Genomic DNA, 25,105 nt, shown 5'->3' with positions numbered 1-25,105 from the left:
TTATTATTAATAATAATAACAACAATAATAATATATCATTATTATTATTATTACTATTATTGTCATTATTATTATTACTATTACTGTTATTAGTATCATTATTATTATTAATATTATTATTTATATTATAATTATTATTAATAATGATAATATCTTTATCGTTATTATCATCATTATTATTAATAATAATAACAATAGTAATATTATTACTATTACTGTTATTATTATTATTATCATTATTATTATTATTACTATTGTTATCATTATTATTATAATAATTATTATGATCAATTTTACTAAAAGGGACAAGCAGTAGAAAATGGATGGATTATTATTCCATTATTATTATTATGACTATTATTATTGTCATTATAATTATTATTATTTCCAATCACTGACAGCGACTTCTATTATAGGAACCTCTTTTGTTTCATCAAAACATTCATCAAAAACATGAATTTGTTACCTGTAATAAGATATAAATCCGGTTAATGTCGTGATTCCAACCACTAGCAGTGGTGAAGAGGTTGTATATTTCAACTAGTGTTTACATGGAGTGGATATTACGTACTGTAAGTATTTCTATAGATGTATTTAAAGCTGCAAAAAGTGCTGATTGTTCCGTAACCAGTCAGCGTTAAACTGGTTTATGTTGTTTGAAATATTTAAAACTGGATATTTACCTGAGTTGTGTTGTGGTGATATTAAGGTACTCATCTATCCAACAGAACCTTTGAGTTGGAGAAGTCATCCCGCACGGTAAGAACACGTTTAATCAATGATGTCATTCTGAATAGAATTATATTTTTGTAAACCATGGTACACTGTGAGAAGAAGGAGTAACATTACTTGGTGTGCTAAATGTTACATTGTGGCTCCATAAGCCCCTCCTCATATTTGTGAAATATTGAATAAACTCGGCTGCTAACGTGCGTCGTCATGCTTTCGTATTTGTGACGGTAAGAAGCGGCTAGCGGAGAGGTCACCTGGCATTTGGCGCGCCTCGTAAACTGCAGTGACTTTAGCGTTAGAAATGAGATATGCTAACAGTCTAACGCATTTGCTAGTCATGCTAGGTGTTGGCGACAAATGAAACGTCTAAATATGTGCGGTGTGTATATATATTGTATTGTTGTATTGCAGTAATGGAGTTTTGTGTCAATAAATGTCAAATATTTACACTTTAATGTTGACTTATTATTATTATTAGCTGCTTCCTTTTTGACTCTGTTATTACCAAGGTAAGCCTTTATCTATGTCAGGGTCATTATGCCAAACTGCTGTTATTTTAAATAAAATATACAAATGCAAATTAAAATTAAGTGTAGAATATTTGTTTTTATTAAGCTAAGTTTCCTGCACATTTTTTATTCATGTTTTATTTTTCAATTTATTTTTTGCCCTTGCTTCTTGGAATTAGACTTTAATGAGTTGAAATCATAATAATCCTTCAGAATGTTACAATACTTACAGTTCTGTGTTACTTTCAGTTAATTTCCTAAAAATAATCATTTGGCTAAAATTCACATTTGAGTTGCAGTCCTGTTTGTCACGATCTGGCGCGGTGCTGGTCTCGTGATCCCGACATGTGGAGGACAGCAGGCAGGTGGCAGGTATGACGCTTCTTTGATTCCAAATACGAAGCAAAATACAAAGAAAAGTGGTGTCGCTGGGAAGTGCATAGGAAGCCCAAGCCTTAAAGAGGTTGCTTCCTTAGCGTAGCATAAGGTGCACATGAAAAGCAAGACGTAGCATAGCCAACAATAAAACAGAACACTCCTCCAGACGGTCTTATCTTTGTCCATGTGATGTCAGATGAAACAAAAATTGAGCTGTTTGGCCACAACACCCAGCAATATGTTTGGAGGAGAAAAGGAGAGGCCTTTAATCCCAGGAACACCATACCGTCAAGCATGGTGGTGGTAGTATTATGCTATGGGCCTGTTTTGTAACCAATGGAACTGGTGCTTTACAGAGAGTAAATGGGACAATGAAAAAGGAGGATTACCTCCAAATTCTTCAGGACAACCTAAAATCATCAGCCCGGAGGTTGGGTCTTGGGAGCAGTTGGGTGGTCCAACAGGACAATGACCCCAAACACACGTCAAAAGTGGTAAAGGAATGGCTAAATCAGGCTAGAATGAAGGTTTTGGAGCGGCCTTCCCAAAGTCCTGACTTAAACGTGTGGACAATGCTGAAGAAACAAATCCATGTCAGAAAACCAACAAATTTAGCTGAACTGCACCAATTTTGTCAAGAGGAGTGGTCAAAAATTCAAGCAGAATCTTGCCAGAAGCTTGTGGATGGCTACCAAAAGCGCCTTATTGCAGTGAAACTTGCATGTAAGCAAATATTAACATTGCTGTATGTATACTTGGTCACATTTTCAGTAGACTCATAATAAATTCATAAAAGAAGCAAACTTCATGAATGTTTTTTGTGACCAACAAGTATGTGCTCCAATCACTCTATCACAAAAAAATAAGAGTTGTAGAAATGATTGGAAACTCAAGACAGACATGATATTATGTTCTTTACAAGTCTATGTCAACTTTTGATCGCAACTGTACATGTATATATTTGTGTGTATATATAGAGTATATATGTATGTATGTATATATACGTATGTAAATATATACGTATGTATGTATATATACGTATATAAATATATATGTATATGTATGTATATTTGTATATGTATGTATATATATATACAAATGTATATATGTATTTATATATATATATATATTTATATATATATATATATATATATATATACAAATGCGTATATATATATGTTTATATGTATGTATGTATGTATATACATATGTATGTATATGTATATATATGTTTGTATATATGTTTATGTATGTATATGTATATTTATACGTGTATGTGTATATATATATGTGTATATATGTATATATAAATGTGTGTGCGTATATGTGAAATGTGTATATATGTATACATATGTATGTGTACGTATATCAATCATCAATCAATCAATGTTTATTTATATAGCCCTAAATCACAAGTGTCTCAAAGAGCTGCACAAGCCACAACGACATCCGCGGTACAGAGCCCACATAAGGGCAAGGAAAAACTCACCCCAGTGGGACGTCGATGTGAATGACTATGAGAAACCTTGGAGAGGACCGCATATGTGGGTAACCCCCCCCCCCCCTAGGGGAGACCGAATGCAATGGATGTCGAGTGGGTCTGACATAATATTGTGAGAGTCCAGTCCATAGTGGATCCAACATAATAGTGATAGTCCAGTCCATAGTGGGGCCAGCAGGAAACCATCCGGAGCGGAGACGGGTCAGCAGCGCAGAGATGTTCCCAACCGATGCACAGGCGAGAGGTCCACCCCGGGTCCGACTCTGGACAGCCAGCACTTCATTCATGGCCACTGGACCTGTGAGTCTCCCCCTCCACAAGGGAGAAGGGGGAGCAGAGGAGAAAGGAAAAGAAACGGCAGATCAACTGGTCTAAAAAAGGGGGGCTATTTAAAGGCTAGAGTATACAAATGAGTTTTAAGATGGGACTTAAATGATTCTACTGAGGTAGCATCTCTAACTGTTACCGGGAGGGCATTCCATAGTACTGGAGCCCGAATAGAAAACGCTCTATATATAAAATATATATGTATATATATACCGTATGTATATATGTATATATATACAAATATATATATAAACACATATATATATTTATAAATATATGTATATATATATATATATATATATATATACACGGGGGGGAACGGTTCAACAATCTTTTTTCATCCGAACAACATTACAGCAAGCTTAAATGTCAACATGCACAAAATTCTCGTTGATGCGCTCCAAAAACTTTAACCACCATGTTGCTACAATTAAAAACAAAAGAAGGAAAAATCATTTTACCTTGTGTATGCGAATATTTGTGGTATTGTTGAACACTCTGGGAGTTTTGGCGTGATAAACAAACAGTGGCTTCATGCAGACGCTGCTAGCGTTAGCACAAACTAGCAGTCTAAGGTGATCCTTCATCGACTTGTGTCCCGGTAGTGCCTTCTCCTTCGCTGTGATAAAGGTCCGCTGTGGCATCGGTTTCGGTCTCATCACAATTAAAGACGTACTAAGGAACAAATCCCCCTTCCCTGATATAATCCTGGAGGCTAACTAGCTAAAACGCTAGTTCAAAGTGGTAGTCTAACAACCAGAAGCTATACAGCAAGACTATGAGAGTTGGGACACATTTAGAGCAGAGATGTCCGATAATATCAGAAATTATCGGTATCGGTTTCAAAAAGTAAAATTAATGACTTTTTACATATCCGGTAAAACACGGACGTAGGGCGAAGTAGTCAGCAGCCCCTCCCCTCTCCTCTCTCCCACACACAACACAGGAGTTGACGACTGCAGCATGAGAGGTTTACTGGCGACGCTTGATGACCTCATCAAACCGCCGCGAGCGCAGAATAACAACAACAAGAGTGTGTTGTTGCCGGTGCTGTAGCCGTGGCTAGCAAGCCAGCTCGCCCGGTGACTGACTAACGACACCATGTCTATGGTTTGGGATTATTTTAAAGTGTGTCTGACGGATAAAAAACTGGCAATTTGCAATGACTTCAACAAGTTGGTTATGCGAGGAGGAACCAAGACGTCTCCCTTTAATACGAGCAATTTGATCTCCCACCTCTTCAAGAATCATAAGGAGATACACGATGAATACAAGCGGAAGATGGATGAAAAGCAAACACCGAAAAAAAGTAGTACCACACAGTTGTCGCTCAAAGACTCCACCGAGAAAAAACAAAAGTACAACAAAAAACACCCCAAGGCAAAAGCCCACGTTGTGGTCAGGGACAACGCACGTAGTATGGCAAAAACTACGGTGGAGTTTGGTGTGGCTAGTCTGCCCTGCATGGCGCACACTTTGCAGCTTGCAGTGAACGGAGGTGCCCTGTCTCAACGCAGCATTTCAGAAGCTACGACTGACTGGTAGGCCACTTCAAGCACTCACCACTCGCTTGCAGCACATTTGTGTTACTCATACAAATGCGTTAGAGCAGGGCAGATTGAGCCCAGTTTATAATTTCCTGTTATACAGTATACCAGGCAGCCTTGCACTAAATGAGGACTCTGTTATTGTTTACTTTATTACTCTAGTATACTCTGGACTGAAGCTGTGTGCCTTCATTGTTTTTGTAGCTGTTGTTTTGAGGCATGTTTAAAAAAAATAATGCACTTTGTGAAAGTCAAAGTATAGTATTTCCCATAGTTGTAGTGAGTATCAGGATTATCTCAGGGAGAGCATGTCCCAAATTCCAAGCTGCTGTTTTGAGGCATGTTAAAAAAAAATAATGCACTTTGTGACTTCAATAATAAATATGGCAGTGCCATATTGGCACTTTTTTCCATAACTTGAGTTGAAGTTCTCTTATTTTGTAAAACCTTGTTACATTGTTTAATGCATTCAGCGGGGCATCACAACAGAATTAGGCATAATAATGTGTTAATTCCACGACTGTATATATCTGTATCAGTTGATATCGTAATCGGTAATTAAGAGTTGGACAATATCGGAATATCGGATGTCGGCAAAAAAGCCATTATCGGACATCTCTAATTTAGAGTATTTCTGATCACACAAAGTGATCTCTTAGACAGACTGACTCAGTTCTGACCGACGCAAGGTGCGACAAGTGTGGAAATAAACACGTCAGAAGCTATTTGAAATGGTCGCGCCCGTGTGTACAGGACGTAAACAGGATGTGACGTAGGGAGCACCGCCTCTTCAAATTGGGCGCAGGAAGTGATTTAATCAAAATAGTTGCCCTGCTGGCTTCAAGCGGGCATGGTTCGCACACAGAAAAGCAGATTTGGCCTGATGGAAAAGTTTGTAAACCGAAAGGTGGCAATAGAGGCGTTGGTAAGTGGAGATTCCACTGTATGCACATTATAGACATAACTTTATCATGCTGGTAATAAAGGAGAACAGTCACAGTTAAATTAAAAAGATTTATTTCATAATAGCTCAAAATAGAATTTGACACAATCACTTGGATATGACTTGAATGCTGAAAGAAGATGTTTGGCGAGGAGTCCTGTATCGCAACACGGAGAGTGGCGCATGATCCAGTCCAAGACATTGAGTGCTAAGCATCGATCACTTTGACGTACAAGAACAAAACAAGCAGTCGTTTTTCTATAGACATTGTTTTATCTGCTCGGTTACATCTTGATTCAGTCGGTGAAACATTAAAGACAGGAAATGTAACAAACACACAGAAGGTCGGAGTTTCTCTCCTCTTCATTTGTCCCTGGATAGAATCCGGTCTTTTTGATTTTCGCCCCCGCAACCTCTGATTTATTCACTGATGTGAGTGCGGAGGTTTGGGTTGGAGAATTATTTAGGACCGCTGGTAATTATACACAATTGTACTGTACATACTTGATATCAAACAAATACAAATCTTCCCCACACCACTGTGATTCTTGATTTGTTTGCCAGCTGAGCTCAGCAGTCGTGATGGAACAGCACTTTCTCGCTCGGCTGTTTCCCGTCTCTCCCTCCCGTCTTCTGCACGATGATCACAGCCTTATGACTTTGGATTTCCTGAAAAAGAGCACGGTTGTGCTTCCCGTTGTCCCGTCCCTGGCCGGCCAGCAGCAGCAGCATGAGCGTCAGGATCATCAGAAGTGTCGCCGCGGCGGATGTCACCTCGGGGCTGAGCTGCAGGCTCGCCCGAGGCTCAGCTGCCTTGTTTGTCCTGAACGAGACGCACCGAGGTTTCCCGCTCGCTCTGCTTCTCCTGCCGCCGTTCTTGGCGCCCTCACTGCTTCCCAGATGTAAACACGCTCTGTAGAATGTCTCCGCCTGCAGGTGGGTCAGGTTGAAGCTCCGTGTGCCTGCGAGGATGCGTGTGGTGTAGGCGGGAGCGTGTGCATCTGAGCTCATGGCTTGCCAGGATAAACGGGTGGAGGGGAAATTGCACCTGTTTTGCCAGGACAAAACAGAAAAGTGAGCTCCGACTTCCACCACCTCCATCTTGGAATCAGCTCTGACTAATGGATGAGCCTTCAGGTTGGAAGCCGCCATCCTCTTTCCTGACTTCACCCTGCCGTGGACGGTCACAGTAACACTGCGTGTATCCGCCCCCAGAGAATTCTCAGCTATGCAAGTGTACAAGCCGGCCTCTCGGCTGGCGACTTTTCTGATCTCAAGCGTTCCCTCGGGTTGTAGGATGTAGCGTTTGGAGGAGGTATCACCTTGAGCCCGGCTGGAAGCAGATGAGGAGTTGAATCCTGTGGAGGAAGAAACTGCTGATCCCTTCGACATGTTGTCCGGTGCAGGTCCAAGTCTCAAGCCTGACGGAGTGACCCAGTAAAGCTGAGGATGAGGATCTGCAAGAGCTCGACAGTGCAAAAGCAGCTTTCCTCCTTCTCGGACGCCCACACTGGAGGGAAGGGAGGTGTTGGGGATTGAAGGGAGGCACGAGGCAGACATTTCCCTAGAGGACACGTCTCTCACTCTGCGAGCCTTCAGTTCTGGAGGTTCCAAGCACAGTGTCGCCTGAGGTTGAATGAAGCGTACCATCCGAGATGTTTGCTGCTTGTTCTTTGCTGGCGTATTCCTGTGAGGGCGGGAAACGTCCTGCGCAGCCCAGTGGAAGAGGCAGTCACAGCGGAGCGGGTTGGAATGCAGGCTGACCTCCTGGAGCCTGGGCAGGGAGAGCATGATGTGATGGTGCAGGGCGCTGAGAGAGTTGGAGTTCAGCATGAGACTCTCAAGCCTGCTCAGCTGGAAGAAAGCCTGCGGGTGAATGAAGGACAGTCGTGGGTTGTTGGTGATTTCCAGTTTGGTGAGCTCCGGGAGGTTCTCTAGTGACGCCCTCTCAATGGACATCAGCTCCTCCATGTTGTTCAGACCGAGCTCCTTCAGATGGGCCATGTCTTTAAAGTCTCCCGTTTCGATCACTTTGATATGATTCTTGTTAAGGTCGAGAAACTTCAGTCCTTCAACCCTCCGCAGAGCCTGAGTAGGAACCTTGGTGAGAAGGTTGTCGTAGAAGGATAGGCTCTCCAGACCCCACAACCCTTCCAGAGCATTATCGGCAAGGTCTCTTAAGCCCATACCCCCAAGAACAAGACTACGGAGGGACTTCAAGGCCAAGAAGCCTTTCTCAGGCAGGGTCTCAACAGGGTTTCCTCCAAGCATGAGAACTTGTAGGTGCTGCAGAGCCCCAAACCACCTCGGATCGACAGTAGTTAGCTTATTGTTGTTGATATGCAGACGCAGCAGGGAGTTCAGACTGGAGAAGGCTCCAGGTGCAATAGAGCACAAGTCGTTATGGCTGAGGAAAAGCTCCTGCAAAGCCGGCAGTGAAGAGAAGGAGGCCTCTGGGAGGTGGTTGAGATGGTTTTCCTCAAGGTGTAGAGACAGCAGGGATGACAGCGACAGGTTTCGTGTTACGGCCCTGACACAGCTGAAGTGATTCTGGGAAAGGTCAAGGTCTGTGAGGTTGGGGAGACCGTGCAGCGCTGCGGCGTCCAGCTGGGACAGATTGTTCCCCTGCAGGTGCAAGGTGTGTGTGTTCAGTGGCAGCGGCCAGGGTAGGCTCGTCTGCAGCTGGTCATTGCAGTCCACGGTAGGAGCTTCATGGTACACAGAGTCAGGCGAGAACCACGGCTTGATGTGACACACACACCTTCCCGGACAGGGGACGTGCCATGGCAGAGCTTGAGGTAGTGATGCCACCGCTCCGAACAGGCACACCACGACAAACACACACAGGAGGCACCGTGACTGTGAGAGCATCAACATTGGCCTCATAATCCTTGCAGGCTCACGGGAGCGGCTTTGAGACGAGCGATACGGAAACTGTCAGGGTGTGTGCGCGAATTCTAGAAGGTGCTTCAAACACGTCGCCGCCTCAGCCAAACAAAGAGACGTAATCATGTCGACAACAATTGATGGAAAAAAAACGTGTGTTGTCTCTTGCGACGGAGCTGGGCTGCGTAACACCGCCTCTCTTTAGGAACAACTCTTGACTGCGGCGGTGGAGCATGATGACGCTCTTTTTGTTGTCACGCCATCAATCTCACATCCTGTCGGCGTTCGGAGGAGTACTGCCGCTCAGCTCGCTGCTTGGTCCGACACATACACACACACACACACACACACACACACACACACACACACACACACACACACACACACACACACACACACACACACACCAGGAGAAAGAAAAGGAGAGTCAGAGTGGGAATAGGAGGAATGGAAATAGCAGAAGCTAATCATGCAGCTCATTCACGCAGCCCTCCTTTGGAGACGCTTTTGTCGCAGACTCTGATACAACAACAACAACTTCACAAGTCATAACTCACTTTCAGGACGCTAATTTTGCCTTCATTTAGTCGGAGTGTAGAAGAACACTTTCGTTTGGACTCTGGATACAGAGTACTGAACGACGACTGTGAGCTAGCTAGTGCCATGTTGCCATGGGAGCAAATCTCTCCTTGCTTGTGTCCTTTTGCTTGTAATTTCTCGTGGTCCGACCTGTGCATGGTTTGGTGAGATCAGCTCTACCAGTTATGAGAAACATATTTTATTCTTTGATTGCATCTTGAAAACTACAACTTACTGTTTTTTTCTCCTCATTCTGTACATTTCCACTTATTATTTTCTGTCTATGTGAATGCTGCGACACAGGGAAGTTATCCAAGGGGTGTCAAACGTACGGTCCGCGATCCGGATCAGGCCCGCCAAACAGGTTTTATCCGGCCCTGAGATGAGTTTGCTAAGTATCAAAATTTTTTATGAAAAAAACTGCTGTTCTAAATGTGTCCACCGGATGTTGCAATAGCAATTCTTTAGCGCGCATTACTTCAGAGGGGGCGGAGCTATGTGCGCGTTTGGACATGACATACGTACTTATTAGTGATACGATACAAAATGTGGATCGTCAAAATATGTTGTTGCTACTGTAACCTGTGACATTTAGACTAAAATACAATATTTTGTCTTGTACTTATGAGTGGGGACACATTTTCTGGGCGAACATAAATATGCTGAAATAATATGTATCCCCTTTTAACTTCACGTGATTCATGAAATTAGTCCAAATTGACAAGTTTTGTTGACGATAATGCTACATACAGTATGTACGGAATAAACCACATGATGTTAGTACATCAGTTGAGGAAAATTACATTAATCACATCCTGTCATTTGATTTTGTTATTCTTTTCATCTTCTGACAAACAATCAAAGTTGTCTTTATTTTTAGGTTATCGTGCCATGATTTTACCAGTCCAGCCCACTAGGGAATAAGACAAGATCCTAATAGTTATTGCTGAATAACTTGATATTATCACACTTTTTTTTTTGCAAACAATTACATCACAGATGATCTAATAATTAATATGTTCAAACTAAATCCATTTACAGTTGGGGGCGTGTCCTAATTTTAGTACTTGTGCTACAAAAGGCTAATATTTTGTCCACCTCTACTGTATTGCCCGTGCTATTATGTTTCTGTCAAGTACACTTCATGTTTGACACGAGTCAAAATTGACTTGAATTTTCTCGCACAGCACAATGTACCCTAATTTATGGATGTTTAGCCCAATGGACATGAAATCTGGCACACACATTTAGGGGACGGGACAAGCGGGTGTCTGCAAAATATGAGCAGTGTTGATGAGAAAACATGATAATCACAGGGTTGCTGTAGATTAGATTAGATTAAGCATGATTAAAAATTATTATACAATAAAAAAGGGAATATTGATGCACTTAATGTGTTCATTAACTAATTTATTCTTATTAATGTTACTCTTTTTGTTGGTTGACTGCTCCTTCACGTTTTTTCAAGTTTTGTCGAACGATCACTTTTTTTCATTTGAGTTTAATCACACTTTAAAATTTGGATTAATCATGATTAATCACAGGTTAATATTTTTTAGTAGTGCTGATAATCAGCACCTCTAAGTCCGAGTCCATGGTTCTCGCCCGGAAAAGGGTGGAGTGCCATCTCCGGGTTGGGGAGGAGATCTTGCCCCAAGTGGAGGAGTTCAAGTACCTAGGAGTCTTGTTCACGAGTGAGGGAAGAGTGGATCGTGAGATCGGCAGGCGGATTGGTGCGGCGTCTTCAGTAATGTGGACGCTGTATCAATCCGTTGTGGTGAAGAAGGAGCTGAGCCGGAAGGCAAAGCTCTCAATTTACCGGTCGATCTACGTTCCCATCCTCACCTATGGTCATGAACTTTGGGTTATGACCGAAAGGACAAGATCACGGGTACAAGCGGCTGAAATGAGTTTCCTCCGCCGGGTGGCGGGGCTCTCCCTTAGAGATAAGGTGAGAAGCTCTGCCATCCGGGGGGAGCTCAAAGTAAAGCCGCTGCTCCTCCACATCGAGAGGAGCCAGATGAGGTGGTTCGGGCATCTGGTCAGGATGCCACCCGAACGCCTCCCTAAAGAGGTGTTTAGGAGGTAGGAGGCCGCGGCGAAGACCCAGGACACGTTGGGAAGACTATGTCTCCCGGCTGGCCTGGGAACGCCTCGGGGTCCCCCGGGAGGAGCTGGACGAAGTGGCTGGGGAGAGGGAAGTCTGGGCTTCCCTGCTTAGGCTGCTGCCCCCGCGACCCGACCTCGGATAAGCGGAAGAAGATGGATGGATGGATGGATGCTGATAATCACAGGGTTGCTGTAGATTAGATTAGATTAAGCACAATTAAATTATTTAACAAGAAGGGAATATTGATGTTTGTTAACTCATTTATTATGGGCCTGCTGCAGTGCAAGCGCCCATTTTCACATGGTGCTAAGCAACAGTGAATGGTAACTGTTAGCATGCTAACGTTAGCTTGTTAACGGACTAACATTAGCGTGCTAACTTTTTGAGCTAGTTTTGCAACCGTTTGCACCACAGTCATATAACTTTGTATGTGATATTTGTTAGCTGTTAGCATGCAAACGATAGCATGCTGGCAAGCTAACTTGAGCATGCTAAGTTTTTCATCTAATTTGACACTTTTTTCTCTATTTTCGCAGCCATACACCTTTGAGTCATATAACTTGGTATATGAAACATGCTGTTATCGTGCTAACGTTTGCAAACATGCTAAATGTTATTATTTTAATGTAAGCATGCTAACATTTTAGGCTAGCTGTGTAGCTCATTTTGTACAGTTACACCTAAAACTCTCGGAGTCAGACACTCGGCACCATCTTAAAAGTACGGCCACTTCCGACGAGCCCCGGCCAGAGGTCTAGGGCACAGATAGCAGGCCCATCAAAATTTTCGCAGGAATTTTTCTCGTTCTTATTAATGTTACTTTTTTTGTCTGTTGAGTGTTTTGGAACGACCATTTTTTTCATTTCAGATTAATCACACTTTAAAATTTGGATTAATCATGATTAGTCACAGGTTAATATTTGTTAGTAGTGCTGATAATCGCAGGGTTGCTGTAGATTAGATTAGATTAGATTAAGCATGATTAAAATTATTTTATAAGAAAAAAGGGAATATTGATGCACTTAATGTGTTTATTAACTCATTTATTCTCATTATTGTTACTCTATTTGTCAATTGACTGCTCCTTCACCTTTTTTCAAGTGTTGTTGAACGATTTTAATTTTTTTAAATTTCAGATTAATTACACTTTTGAATGTGGAGTTGTAAAGAAGAGCTAAGGAAGAAGATGGCGATTAAAAGAGCAAACAGGTAAAATGTAACAAGAACAATTTGCAAAGTTGACTCTAATAACACACAGCTGCCATGCAGGCTGTTTTTTTTATTTATTTTTGTATCTTTAAAGTTGTCATCGCTCGAAAAATAACAATGAATCAAAATTTTTGTTGTTATGAATTACTAACCCTTTAAGCTTCAATTACTTCATATCAAATATTCCACTTTAAAATATGTTTTGGGAATTATATGACATAATTTGTGCATCTGCCAAATGAATAAAACAATGTTTTCTTTTGAAAAATGGGGAAAACATGAGAAAAAATAAATAAAAACCTATAATTGACAGATAGATCTAGATCAGGGGTCTCAAACTCAATTTACCTGGGGGTCACTGGATGCAGAAACTGGGTGAGGCTGGGCCGCAAGAAAAGATTTCTTAAAAAAAATCTAACATGACCTTTTTAATGAATTTGCCTTCTTTGAATGGCTTTCCCGCCCTAGCAACCATCTCACTCACCATGTAGCTAGTTTGACTGCTGCATCGCTCTTTTCGCTTGCTTTCTTGACGAAATCTTGTTGCCTCAGTAGACTGGTTTTAAAATTTGCAACCCGGTTCACTCTCTCATCTACCTGGTATTTTGCATACTCCTCAGCATGTCTAGTTGTATAATGACGTTTCAAATTGTATTCCTTGTGCACCGCAACTTTCTCTGTATCAACTACAGAAAAGAGCTATAAGGATTATTCATAAAGTAGATTACTTAGAACACACTAACATATTATTTATTAATTCGGGTTTATTGAAATTACAGGAGCTAGTAAAGTTACAGACATTATGTGTCATGTTCAAAGCTAAAAGTAAAACATTACCAGCAAATTTACAAAAAATGTTTGTCATCACTTCTGAGAATGAAGAGCATAGAAGAAAAGGTCATTTCCAACATCAGTATTCAAGGACAACTTTAAAACAAATGTGCATATCAGTGGTGGGGGTTAAACTATGGAATTCTCTCTACAATGAGATAAAAGATTGTAAAAATATATTCCAATTGAAAAAATATATAAAGACAGAACAATAAGATCATATGGACAGCCATAAGTGTTTACATTTTGCTTTATATTTATTATTTTACTTATTTTTTGGCTGGTTTTGTATTTGTTTTGTATCATCCCGTGAGGTGTATATTACTTCTTTTGTTTTTTTTGTTCGGTTTGTACATCATGAATTATGTTGAAGGGGGCAGACAAATATAAGATTTTTCTTCATCCTGCTCCTTCTCAGGCATTGGTGTGTAAATGTATAATTGAACAATTGAGGTATAATTGTCTATCGATCAAAGATGCACATCAATGAAGGAGATAAATAAAAATGAAATTAAATAAGACACGTCGGGGTGCCCCTGTGCTCAACAAATGAAATATTGCATCAAAAATCGTCTCTGTCTGGAGCCAACGGGAGGGGTGGGTGAGTGGGCGGCTCGCCGTGGAGTTTACAGTTACGGTAGCACAATTAGCCCCGAACGGGCTAACATCACCACTAACGTGTTGCACGTCTGAGGCTGGGAGGGAGGGAGGAAGAGCGTGTGCGGGTGTCGTGGAAAAGCGGTAAAATGTTTCTCTGCTTGCATCACGCAAGTGACGTCAATGCATACTTGCCAACCTTGAGACCTCCGAATTCGGGAGATGGGGGTGGGGGGTTGAGGTGTGTGTGGGGGGTTGAGGTGGGCGGGGTTGGGAGGAGACGGGGTTGGGGGTAGCGTGTTTTTGTAGCCCAGAAGAGTTAGGGCTGCAAAGGATTCTGGGTATTTGTTCTGTTGTGTTTATGTTGTGTTTTAGGTGCGGATGTTCTCCCGAAATGTGTTTGTCATTCTTGTTTGGTGTGGATTCACAGTGTGGCGTATATTTGTAACAGTGTTAAAAAATAAATAAAATAAAATATGACCACCCTCAGTGTGACATGTATGGCTGTTCCTCAAGTATGTCTTGCAATAACATGCGTGTGTCTATAAAAGCCTCATACAACATGTGTCTGGGCCGGCACTCTGATAGGATGGAGTAAAAGATGATGCGGTGACATTTTCTAGAGGACATTAAAGGCAGCATCATCATGGCGCGCCCTTGACATCGTCGAGAGCCTTATACCGTGATTCCTTCAGCTCGCACACAACGCTGTCAAGCGCCATTCGTTATAAATTTGCGGGCCGCACTAGCATTAAACTTTCATATTGAGGTGGGGGCCGCAAAATAACGTCTCGCGGGCCGCATGTTTGAGACCACTGATCTAGATAGATAGTACTTTATTGATTCCTTCAGGAGAGTTCCCTCAGGAAAATTTAAAGTCTGAAGATCTGAAGTTGATCTGGAGAATTAAGCGTTAAAGTACAAACCCCGTTTCCATATGAGTTGGGAAATTGTGTTAATATAAACGGAATACAATGATTTGCAAATCATTTTCAACCCATATTCAATTGAATGCACTACAAAGACAATATATTTGATGTTCAAACTCATAAATGTTTAATTTTATTTGCAAATAATAATTGACTTAGAATTTCATGGCTGCAACACGGGCCAAAGTACAAACGTGTAGTTGGGAAAGGGCATGTTCACCGCTGTGTTACATCACCTTTTCTTTTAACATCACTCAATAAACGATTGGGAACTGACTAATTGTTGAAGCTTTGAAAGTGGAATTCTTTCGCATTCTTGTTTTATGTAGAGCTTCAGTCGTTCAACAGTCCGGGGTCTCCGCTGTCGTATTTTACGCTTCATAATGCGCCACACATTTTCGATGGGAGACAGGTCTGGACTGCAGGCGGACCAGGAAAGTACCCGCACTCTTTTTTTACGAAGCCACGCTGTTGTAACACGTGCTGAATGTGGCTTGGCATTGTCTTGCTGAAATAAGCAGGGGCGTCCATGAAAAAGACGGCGCTTCGATGGCAGCATATGTTGTTCCAAAACCTGTATGTACCTTTCAGCATTAATGGTGCCTTCACAGATGTGTAAGTTACCCATGCCTTGGGCACTAATGCACCCCCATACCATCACAGATGCTGGCTTTTGAACTTTGCGTCAATAACAGTCTGGATGGTTCGCTTCCCCTTTGGTCCGGATGACACGATGTCCAATATTTCCAAAAACAATTTGAAATGTGGACTCGTCAGACCACAGAAAAAATTTCCACTTTGCATGAGTCCATCTTAGATGATCTCGGGCCCAGAGAAGCCGGCGGCGTTTCTGGATGTTATTGATAAATGACTTTCGCTTTGCATAGTAGAGCTTTAACTTGCACTTACAGATGTAGCGACGAGCTGTATTTAGTGACAGTGGTTTTCTGAAGTGTTCCTGAGTCCTTGTGGTGATATCCTTTAGAGATTGATATCGGTTTTTTTATACAGTGCCGTCTGAGGGATCGAAGGTCACGGTCATTCAATGTTGGTTTCCGGCTTACGTGGAGTGATTTCTCCTGATTCTCTGAACCTTTTGATGATATTATGGACCGTAGATGTTGAAATCCCTAAATATCTTGCAATTGCACTTTGAGAAACATTGTTCTTAAACGGTTTGACTATTTGCTGACGCAGTTGTGGACAAAGGGGTGTACCTCACCCCATCCTTTCTTTTGAAAGACTGAGCATTTTTTTGGGAAGCTGTTTTTATACCCAATCATCGCACCCACCTATCCCCAATTTGCCTGCACACCTGTGGGATGTTCCAAATAAGTGTTTGATGAGCATTCCTCAACTTTATCAGTATTTATTGCCACCTTTCCCAACTTCTTTGTCACGTGTTGCTGGCATCAAATTCTAAAGTTAATGATTATTTGCAAAAAAAAAAAAGTTTATCAGTTTGAACATCAAATATGTTGTCTTTTTAGCATATTCAACTGAATGTAGGTTGAAAATCATTTTCAAATCATTATATTTTGTTTATATTTACATCTAACACAATTTCCCAACTCATATGGAAACGGGGTTTGTAAAACAAAATAGATAAATAACATTTAGGACTTATTTTTTTAAACTTAGATGAGTGGGACCCTTTTGGGTTCCTGAGAATTTTAGTGGGATTTAAAAACAACTGTCATTGATCAAAAAATTCTAATGAATCAAAAACATTGTTGTTGTGAATTATTGTCCCTTAAAGCTGCAATTACTTTGCATCAAATATTCCACTTTGAAATATTTATTGGGAATTATATGACATATTTTGTGTGTTTGCCAAATAAATAAAATGGGAAAAAATATGACACAGCATTGAAAAATAAATAAAAACCTATAATTGACGGATAGTTCTGAGGTTGATTTAGAGAATTAAGCGTTAAAAGTCAAATATATATATATATATTAATTAATATATGACTTATTTTTAACTCTTTTATGAGTGGTACCCCTTTGGGTCCCTGAGAATTTTAGTGGGATTAAAATAAAAAACTGTCATTGATGAAAAACATTTAATGAATCAAAAACATTGTTATGAATTATTGTCCCTTAATGCTGCAATTACTTCAGATCAAATATTTCACTTTGAAATATTTATTGGGAATTATATGACATGTTTTGTGTGTTTGCAATATAAATAAAACAATGTTTTATTTTGAAAAAAGGGAAAAAACATGATATAACATTAAAAATAAAGAAAACCCTATAATTGATGGATAGATCTTAAGTTGATCTCGAGAATAAGCGTGAAAGTAAAACAAAATAAATAAATAACATTTAGGACTTATCTTTTAACACGTTCATGAGTGGGACCCTTATGGGTCCCTGAGAATTTTAGTGGGATTTAAAAAAAAATGTCATTAATCAAAAAATTGTAATGAATCAAAAACATTGTTGTTTTGAATTATTGTACCTTAAAGCTGCAATTACTTTGCATCAAATAGTCCACTATGAAATATTTATTGGGAATTATATGACATATTTTGTCTCTGCCAAATTAATAAAACAATGTTTTATTTTGAAAAATGGGAAAAGAAAACATGACAAAACATTAAAAATAAATAAAAACCTATCATTGACGGATAGCTCTGAAGTTGATCTAGAGAATTAAGCATTCAAATTAAATATATATATATATATATATATATATATATATATATATATATATATATATATATATATATATATAGAAAATAAGTCATAGATTTTTGTTTATTTTTGTACTTTCCACACTTACATATCAGATCTTTTCTTATGTTTTATGCCATTTTTCCAAAGTAGACCTTGTTTTATTTATATAGCAAACACGCAAAATTTGTCATATAATTCACCAAAAATATTTAAAAGTGGAATATTTCATGTAAGGTAATTGCAACTTTGAGGGACAATAATTCATAACGACAATGTTTTTGATTCATTACAATTTGTTGATCATTGACAATTTTTTTTAAATCCCACTAAAATTCAACATTTAAAAAGTCATATATTTATTAATATACAGTATATATATATATATATATATACAGTATATATATATATATATATATATATACACACATATATACATGTATATATATATATATATACATATATATATATATATACATATATATATATATATATATATATATACATATATATATATATATATATATATATATATATATATATATATATATATATATATATGTATATGTATATGTATATGTATCATGAATCACACTTATTTTTCTTTGATGTTGCTATCATCACAGCACATGGGACGACGGTGGGTTGTTTTTTTGTCATAAAGTCATAAAGCGCATGTCCAAGTGAAAATATGTGAATAGAACAGTAAGGAAGCTGACTTGGCTCAATTGCATAGTCCTGAATCCAGTTTGGCCTTTTAAGAATAGCACAAAAGTGTGCATTGTAAGCTACAGTATAGCCTAACCACTGTATGGAAGTATGACAGGACCAAAAGGTCTTAGATGGATTTGTAGAAAACAAACCCAACTCTCTGTCCTCCTAGTCAAAAAAGAAAAGGTCTGGACCCTTAAAACACAACGCATCTTATAAACTTTAAAATGTTAGTTTTTTAAATTTATTTTACAGGCAAAGAAATCTGTTGATGCAGAATTAAACTTTTATCTTTTTTTTGTGGATGTATTCAAGGTTATCTTAGTGCAAGGGTTACACACTGTCTCTTGTGTGCAGATAGATGCCTCTTGGTAGAGTGGCCGTGCCAGCAATCGGAGGGTTGCTGGTTACTGGGGTTCAATCCCCACCTTCTACCATACTCGTCATGTCCGTTGTGTCCTTGGGCAAGACACTTCACCCCTTGCTCCTGATAGCTGCTGGTTAGCGCCTTGCATGGCATATATATATATACATATATATGTATATGTGTATATATATATATATATATATATATATATATATATATATATATATATATATATATATATATATATGTATATATATATATATATATATATATATATATATATATATATACATATATATATGTATATGTATACATATATATAAATATAAATGTTGAATTTTAGTGGGATTTAAAAAAAACTGTCAGTGATCAACAAATTGTAATGAATCAAAAACATTGTTGTTATGAATTATTGTCCCTCAAAGCTGCAATTACCTTACTTGAAATATTCCACTTTTAAATATTTTTGGTGAATTATATGACATATTTTGTGTGTTTGCTATATAAATAAAACAAGGTCTACTTTGGAAAAATGGCATAAAACATAAGAAAAGATCTGATATGTAAGCGTGAAAAGTACACAAATAAACAAAAATCTATGACTTATTTTCTAACACTTATGAGTGGGACCCAAAATGTTAGTGGGATTAAAAAAAACAACTGTCATTGATCAAAAAAATATGATTAATCAAAATCTTTGTTGTTATAAATCATTGTCCCTTAAAGCTGAAATTACGTTACATTAAATATTACACTTATATGACACATTTTGTGTTTGCCATAGAAATAAAACAAGATTTACTTTGGAAAAATGGCATCAAACATAAGAAAACAAAAAATAAACCTTAAAATTAATGAAAAGATCTGAAGTTGATCTGATATTTAAGCATTGAAAGAACAAAAATAAACAAAAATGTGTGACTTATTTTTTTTAACACTTTTAAGAGTGGGGCCCTTTTGAATCCCTAAACATTTTAGTGGGATTTAAAAAAAACAACTGTCATTGCTCAAAAAATAATAAGCCAAAATCAGTGTTGTTATGAATTATTGACTTTGAAAGTACAAAAATAAACCAAAATGTATGACCCTTTTGGGTGAAAGGGACCCATATGAGTCCCTACAATTTTAGTGGGATTTAAAAAAAAAACTGTCTTAGCTCAAAAAATAATGAATCAAAATCAATGTTGTTATGATTTATAGACATAATTAAGGCTCCAATTACTAATTACCAATTATCAAATATTACGATTTAAAAATTTTTTGGGTGAAAAAGGTTTTTTCTTCAGCAAAAAGGACATACCACATAAAAACATAAATAAAATAAACATTTATATTGACTGATCGATGTGAAATTGATCTAGAGACATAAGTGATAAAAAAAGAAAATACAATGATATGACTCAATTTAAAACAATTTTTGACTGAGACCATTCCGGGTTTCGGCACCAAACTTGAGGGGGGACTTTAAAGGTTAAATCTATATTGCATTGGTTTTGAAAATGAAAAAAACGTAATGTGAAATCTTTGGTGTCATTTGAGTAAGTGGACGTTCATCCTCTGCTGGGACACACCGATTGTGGACTGTACTGTTTGGTTGAAGATGACAGTTTGGTTGAGGATGAAAGTTTGGTTGAAGATGAAAGTTTGGTTGAGGATGAAAGTTTGGTTGAAGATGAAAGTTTGGTTGAAGATGACAGTTTGGTTGAAGATGACCGTTTGGTTGAAGATGACCGTTTGGTTGAAGATGACCGTTTGGTTGAAGATGACAGTTTGGTTGAAGATGAAAGTTTGATTGAAGATGACAGTTTGGTTGAAGTTGACAGTTTGGTTGAAGTTGACAGTTTGGTTGAAGTTGACAATTAGGTTGAAGATGACAGTTTGGTTGAAGTTGACTGTTTGAAGATGACAGTTTGTTTGAAGGTGACAGTTTGGTTGAAGGTGAACGTTTGGTTGAAGATGACAGTTTGGTTGAAGTTGACAGTTTGATTGAAGATGACAGTTTGGTTGAAGATGACAGTTTGGTTGAAGTTGACAGTTTGGTTGAAGTTGACAGTTTGGTTGAAGATGACAGTTTGGTTGAAGTTGACAATTAGGTTGAAGATGACAGTTTGGTTGAAGTTGACTGTTTGAAGATGACAGTTTTTTTGAAGGTGACAGTTTGGTTGAAGTTGAAAATTAGGTTGAAGATGACAGTTTGGTTGAAGTTGACTGTTTGAAGATGACAGTTTGTTTGAAGGTGACAGTTTGGTTGAAGATGACAGTTTGGTTGAAGTTGACATTTAGGTTGAAGATGACAGTTTGGTTGAAGGTGACAGTTTGGTTGAAGGTGAAAGTTTGGTTGAAGATGACAGTTTGGTTGAAGTTGACAATTAGGTTGAAGATGACAGTTTGGTTGAAGTTGACTGTTTGAAGATGACAGTTTGTTTGAAGGTGACAGTTTGGTTGAAGGTGAACGTTTGGTTGAAGATGACAGTTTGATTGAAGTTGACAGTTTGATTGAAGATGACAGTTTGGTTGAAGATGACAGTTTGGTTGAAGTTGACAGTTTGGTTGAAGTTGACAGTTTGGTTGAAGATGACAGTTTGGTTGAAGTTGACAATTAGGTTGAAGATGACAGTTTGGTTGAAGATGACTGTTTGAAGATGACAGTTTGTTTGAAGGTGACAGTTTGGTTGAAGTTGAAAATTAGGTTGAAGATGACAGTTTGGTTGAAGTTGACAATTAGGTTGAAGATGACAGTTTGGTTGAAGATGACTGTTTGAAGATGACAGTTTGTTTGAAGGTGACAGTTTGGTTGAAGTTGAAAATTAGGTTGAAGATGACAGTTTGTTTGAAGGTGACAGTTTGGTTGAAGGTGAAAGTTTGGTTGAAGATGACAGTTTGGTTGAAGTTGACAGTTTGGTTGAAGATGCCAGTTTGGTTGAAGATGACAGTTTGATTGAAGTTGAAAATTAGGTTGAAGATGACAGTTTGGTTGAAGTTGACTGTTTGAAGATGACAGTTTGTTTGAAGGTGACAGTTTGGTTGAAGGTGAAAGTTTGGTTGAAGTTGAAAATTAGGTTGAAGATGACAGTTTGGTTGAAGTTGACTGTTTGAAGATGACAGTTTGTTTGAAGGTGACAGTTTGGTTGAAGGTGAAAGTTTGGTTGAAGTTGACAGTTTGGTTGAAGATGCCAGTTTGTTTGAAGGTGACAGTTTGGTTGAAGTTGAAAATTAGGTTGAAGATGACAGTTTGGTTGAAGTTGACTGTTTGAAGATGACAGTTTGTTTGAAGGTGACAGTTTGGTTGAAGGTGAAAGTTTGGTTGAAGATGACAGTTTGGTTGAAGTTGACAGTTTGGTTGAAGATGCCAGTTTGGTTGAAGATGACAGTTTGATTGAAGTTGACAGTTTGATTGAAGATGACAGTTTGGTTGAAGATGACTGTTTGGTTGAAGATGGCAGTTTGGTTGAAGATGACAGTTTGATTGAAGATGACAGTTTGGTTGAAGGTGACAGTTTGGTTGAAGATGATAGTTTGGTTGAAGATGACCGTTTGGTTGAAGATGACAGTTTGGTTGAAGATGACAGTTTGGTTGAAGATGAAAGTTTGATTGAAGATGACAGTTTGGTTGAAGTTGACAGTTTGGTTGAAGATGACAGTTTGGTTGAAGTTGACATTTAGGTTGAAGATGACAGTTTGGTTGAAGGTGACAGTTTGGTTGAAGGTGAAAGTTTGGTTGAAGATGACAGTTTGGTTGAAGTTGACAGTTTAATTGAAGATGCCAGTTTGGTTGAAGATGACAGTTTGATTGAAGTTGACAGTTTGATTGAAGATGACAGTTTGGTTGAAGATGACAGTTTGGTTGAAGTTGACAGTTTGGTTGAAGTTGACAGTTTGGTTGAAGATGACAGTTTGGTTGAAGATGACAATTAGGTTGAAGATGACAGTTTGGTTGAAGATGACTGTTTGAAGATGACAGTTTGTTTGAAGGTGACAGTTTGGTTGAAGTTGAAAATTAGGTTGAAGATGACAGTTTGGTTGAAGTTGACAATTAGGTTGAAGATGACAGTTTGGTTGAAGATGACTGTTTGAAGATGACAGTTTGTTTGAAGGTGACAGTTTGGTTGAAGTTGAAAATTAGGTTGAAGATGACAGTTTGTTTGAAGGTGACAGTTTGGTTGAAGGTGAAAGTTTGGTTGAAGATGACAGTTTGGTTGAAGTTGACAGTTTGGTTGAAGATGCCAGTTTGGTTGAAGATGACAGTTTGATTGAAGTTGAAAATTAGGTTGAAGATGACAGTTTGGTTGAAGTTGACTGTTTGAAGATGACAGTTTGTTTGAAGGTGACAGTTTGGTTGAAGGTGAAAGTTTGGTTGAAGTTGAAAATTAGGTTGAAGATGACAGTTTGGTTGAAGTTGACTGTTTGAAGATGACAGTTTGTTTGAAGGTGACAGTTTGGTTGAAGGTGAAAGTTTGGTTGAAGTTGACAGTTTGGTTGAAGATGCCAGTTTGTTTGAAGGTGACAGTTTGGTTGAAGTTGAAAATTAGGTTGAAGATGACAGTTTGGTTGAAGTTGACTGTTTGAAGATGACAGTTTGTTTGAAGGTGACAGTTTGGTTGAAGGTGAAAGTTTGGTTGAAGATGACAGTTTGGTTGAAGTTGACAGTTTGGTTGAAGATGCCAGTTTGGTTGAAGATGACAGTTTGATTGAAGTTGACAGTTTGATTGAAGATGACAGTTTGGTTGAAGATGACTGTTTGGTTGAAGATGGCAGTTTGGTTGAAGATGACAGTTTGATTGAAGATGACAGTTTGGTTGAAGGTGACAGTTTGGTTGAAGATGATAGTTTGGTTGAAGATGACCGTTTGGTTGAAGATGACAGTTTGGTTGAAGATGACAGTTTGGTTGAAGATGAAAGTTTGATTGAAGATGACAGTTTGGTTGAAGTTGACAGTTTGGTTGAAGATGACAGTTTGGTTGAAGTTGACATTTAGGTTGAAGATGACAGTTTGGTTGAAGGTGACAGTTTGGTTGAAGGTGAAAGTTTGGTTGAAGATGACAGTTTGGTTGAAGTTGACAGTTTAATTGAAGATGCCAGTTTGGTTGAAGATGACAGTTTGATTGAAGTTGACAGTTTGATTGAAGATGACAGTTTGGTTGAAGATGACAGTTTGGTTGAAGTTGACAGTTTGGTTGAAGTTGACAGTTTGGTTGAAGATGACAGTTTGGTTGAAGTTGACAATTAGGTTGAAGATGACAGTTTGGTTGAAGTTGACTGTTTGAAGATGACAGTTTGTTTGAAGGTGACAGTTTGGTTGAAGTTGACAAATAGGTTGAAGATGACAGTTTGTTTGAAGTTGACTGTTTGAAGATGACAGTTTGTTTGAAGGTGACAGTTTGGTTGAAGGTGAAAGTTTGGTTGAAGATGACAGTTTGGTTGAAGTTGACAGTTTGGTTGAAGATGCCAGTTTGGTTGAAGATGACAGTTTGATTGAAGTTGACAGTTTGATTGAAGATGACAGTTTGGTTGAAGATGACAGTTTGGTTGAAGATGGCAGTTTGGTTGAAGATGACAGTTTGATTGAAGATGACAGTTTGGTTGAAGGTGACAGTTTGGTTGAAGATGATAGTTTGGTTGAAGATGACCGTTTGGTTGAAGATGACAGTTTGGTTGAAGATGACCGTTTGGTTGAAGATGACCGTTTGGTTGAAGATGACAGTTTGGTTGAAGATGAAAGTTTGATTGAAGATGACAGTTTGGTTGAAGTTGACAGTTTGGTTGAAGATGACAGTTTGATTGAAGATGACAGTTTGGTTGAAGGTGACAGTTTGGTTGAAGATGATAGTTTGGTTGAAGATGACCGTTTGGTTGAAGATGACAGTTTGGTTGAAGATGACCGTTTGGTTGAAGATGACCGTTTGGTTGAAGATGACAGTTTGGTTGAAGATGAAAGTTTGATTGAAGATGACAGTTTGGTTGAAGGTGAAAGTTTGGTTGAAGATGACAGTTTGGTTGAAGTTGACAATTAGGTTGAAGATGACAGTTTGGTTGAAGTTGACTGTTTGAAGATGACAGTTTGTTTGAAGGTGACAGTTTGGTTGAAGTTGACAAATAGGTTGAAGATGACAGTTTGTTTGAAGTTGACTGTTTGAAGATGACAGTTTGTTTGAAGGTGACAGTTTGGTTGAAGGTGAAAGTTTGGTTGAAGATGACAGTTTGGTTGAAGTTGACAGTTTGGTTGAAGATGCCAGTTTGGTTGAAGATGACAGTTTGATTGAAGTTGAC

The 25,105-nt window shown here is 38.7% G+C and overlaps 2 protein-coding genes across 10 annotated transcripts in view; one reads left to right on the top strand and one right to left on the bottom strand.

Moving 5' to 3' along the window:
• Positions 1–1,187, top strand: part of elmo2 (engulfment and cell motility 2) — a 122,284-nt gene extending 121,097 nt beyond the window's left edge. For all 7 annotated transcript variants that reach the window (XM_061984821.2, XM_061984819.2, XM_061984825.2 and 4 more), the window contains one exon: positions 1–1,187. This exon is cut by the window's left edge and continues 1,288 nt beyond it. The gene's annotated coding sequence lies outside the window, so the exon portion shown is untranslated.
• A 4,818-nt stretch (positions 1,188–6,005) lies between these two features.
• Positions 6,006–25,105, bottom strand: part of LOC133622279 (leucine-rich repeat neuronal protein 2-like) — a 55,317-nt gene continuing 36,217 nt past the window's right edge. For all 3 annotated transcript variants that reach the window (XM_061984829.1, XM_061984827.1, XM_061984830.1), the window contains one exon: positions 6,006–9,134. In XM_061984829.1, the coding sequence (XP_061840813.1) occupies positions 6,508–8,823 (2,316 nt within the window). In that variant the 5' untranslated portion in view covers positions 8,824–9,134 and the 3' untranslated portion in view covers positions 6,006–6,507. The remainder of the gene's footprint in view (positions 9,135–25,105) is intronic.

This window comes from Nerophis lumbriciformis, linkage group LG23 (genome assembly GCF_033978685.3).
Source record: "Nerophis lumbriciformis linkage group LG23, RoL_Nlum_v2.1, whole genome shotgun sequence".
Classification (NCBI taxonomy): Eukaryota; Metazoa; Chordata; class Actinopteri; order Syngnathiformes; family Syngnathidae; genus Nerophis; species Nerophis lumbriciformis.
The sequence above is the reverse complement of the archived record's forward strand: the minus strand, read 5'-3'. Positions and strand labels throughout refer to the sequence as shown.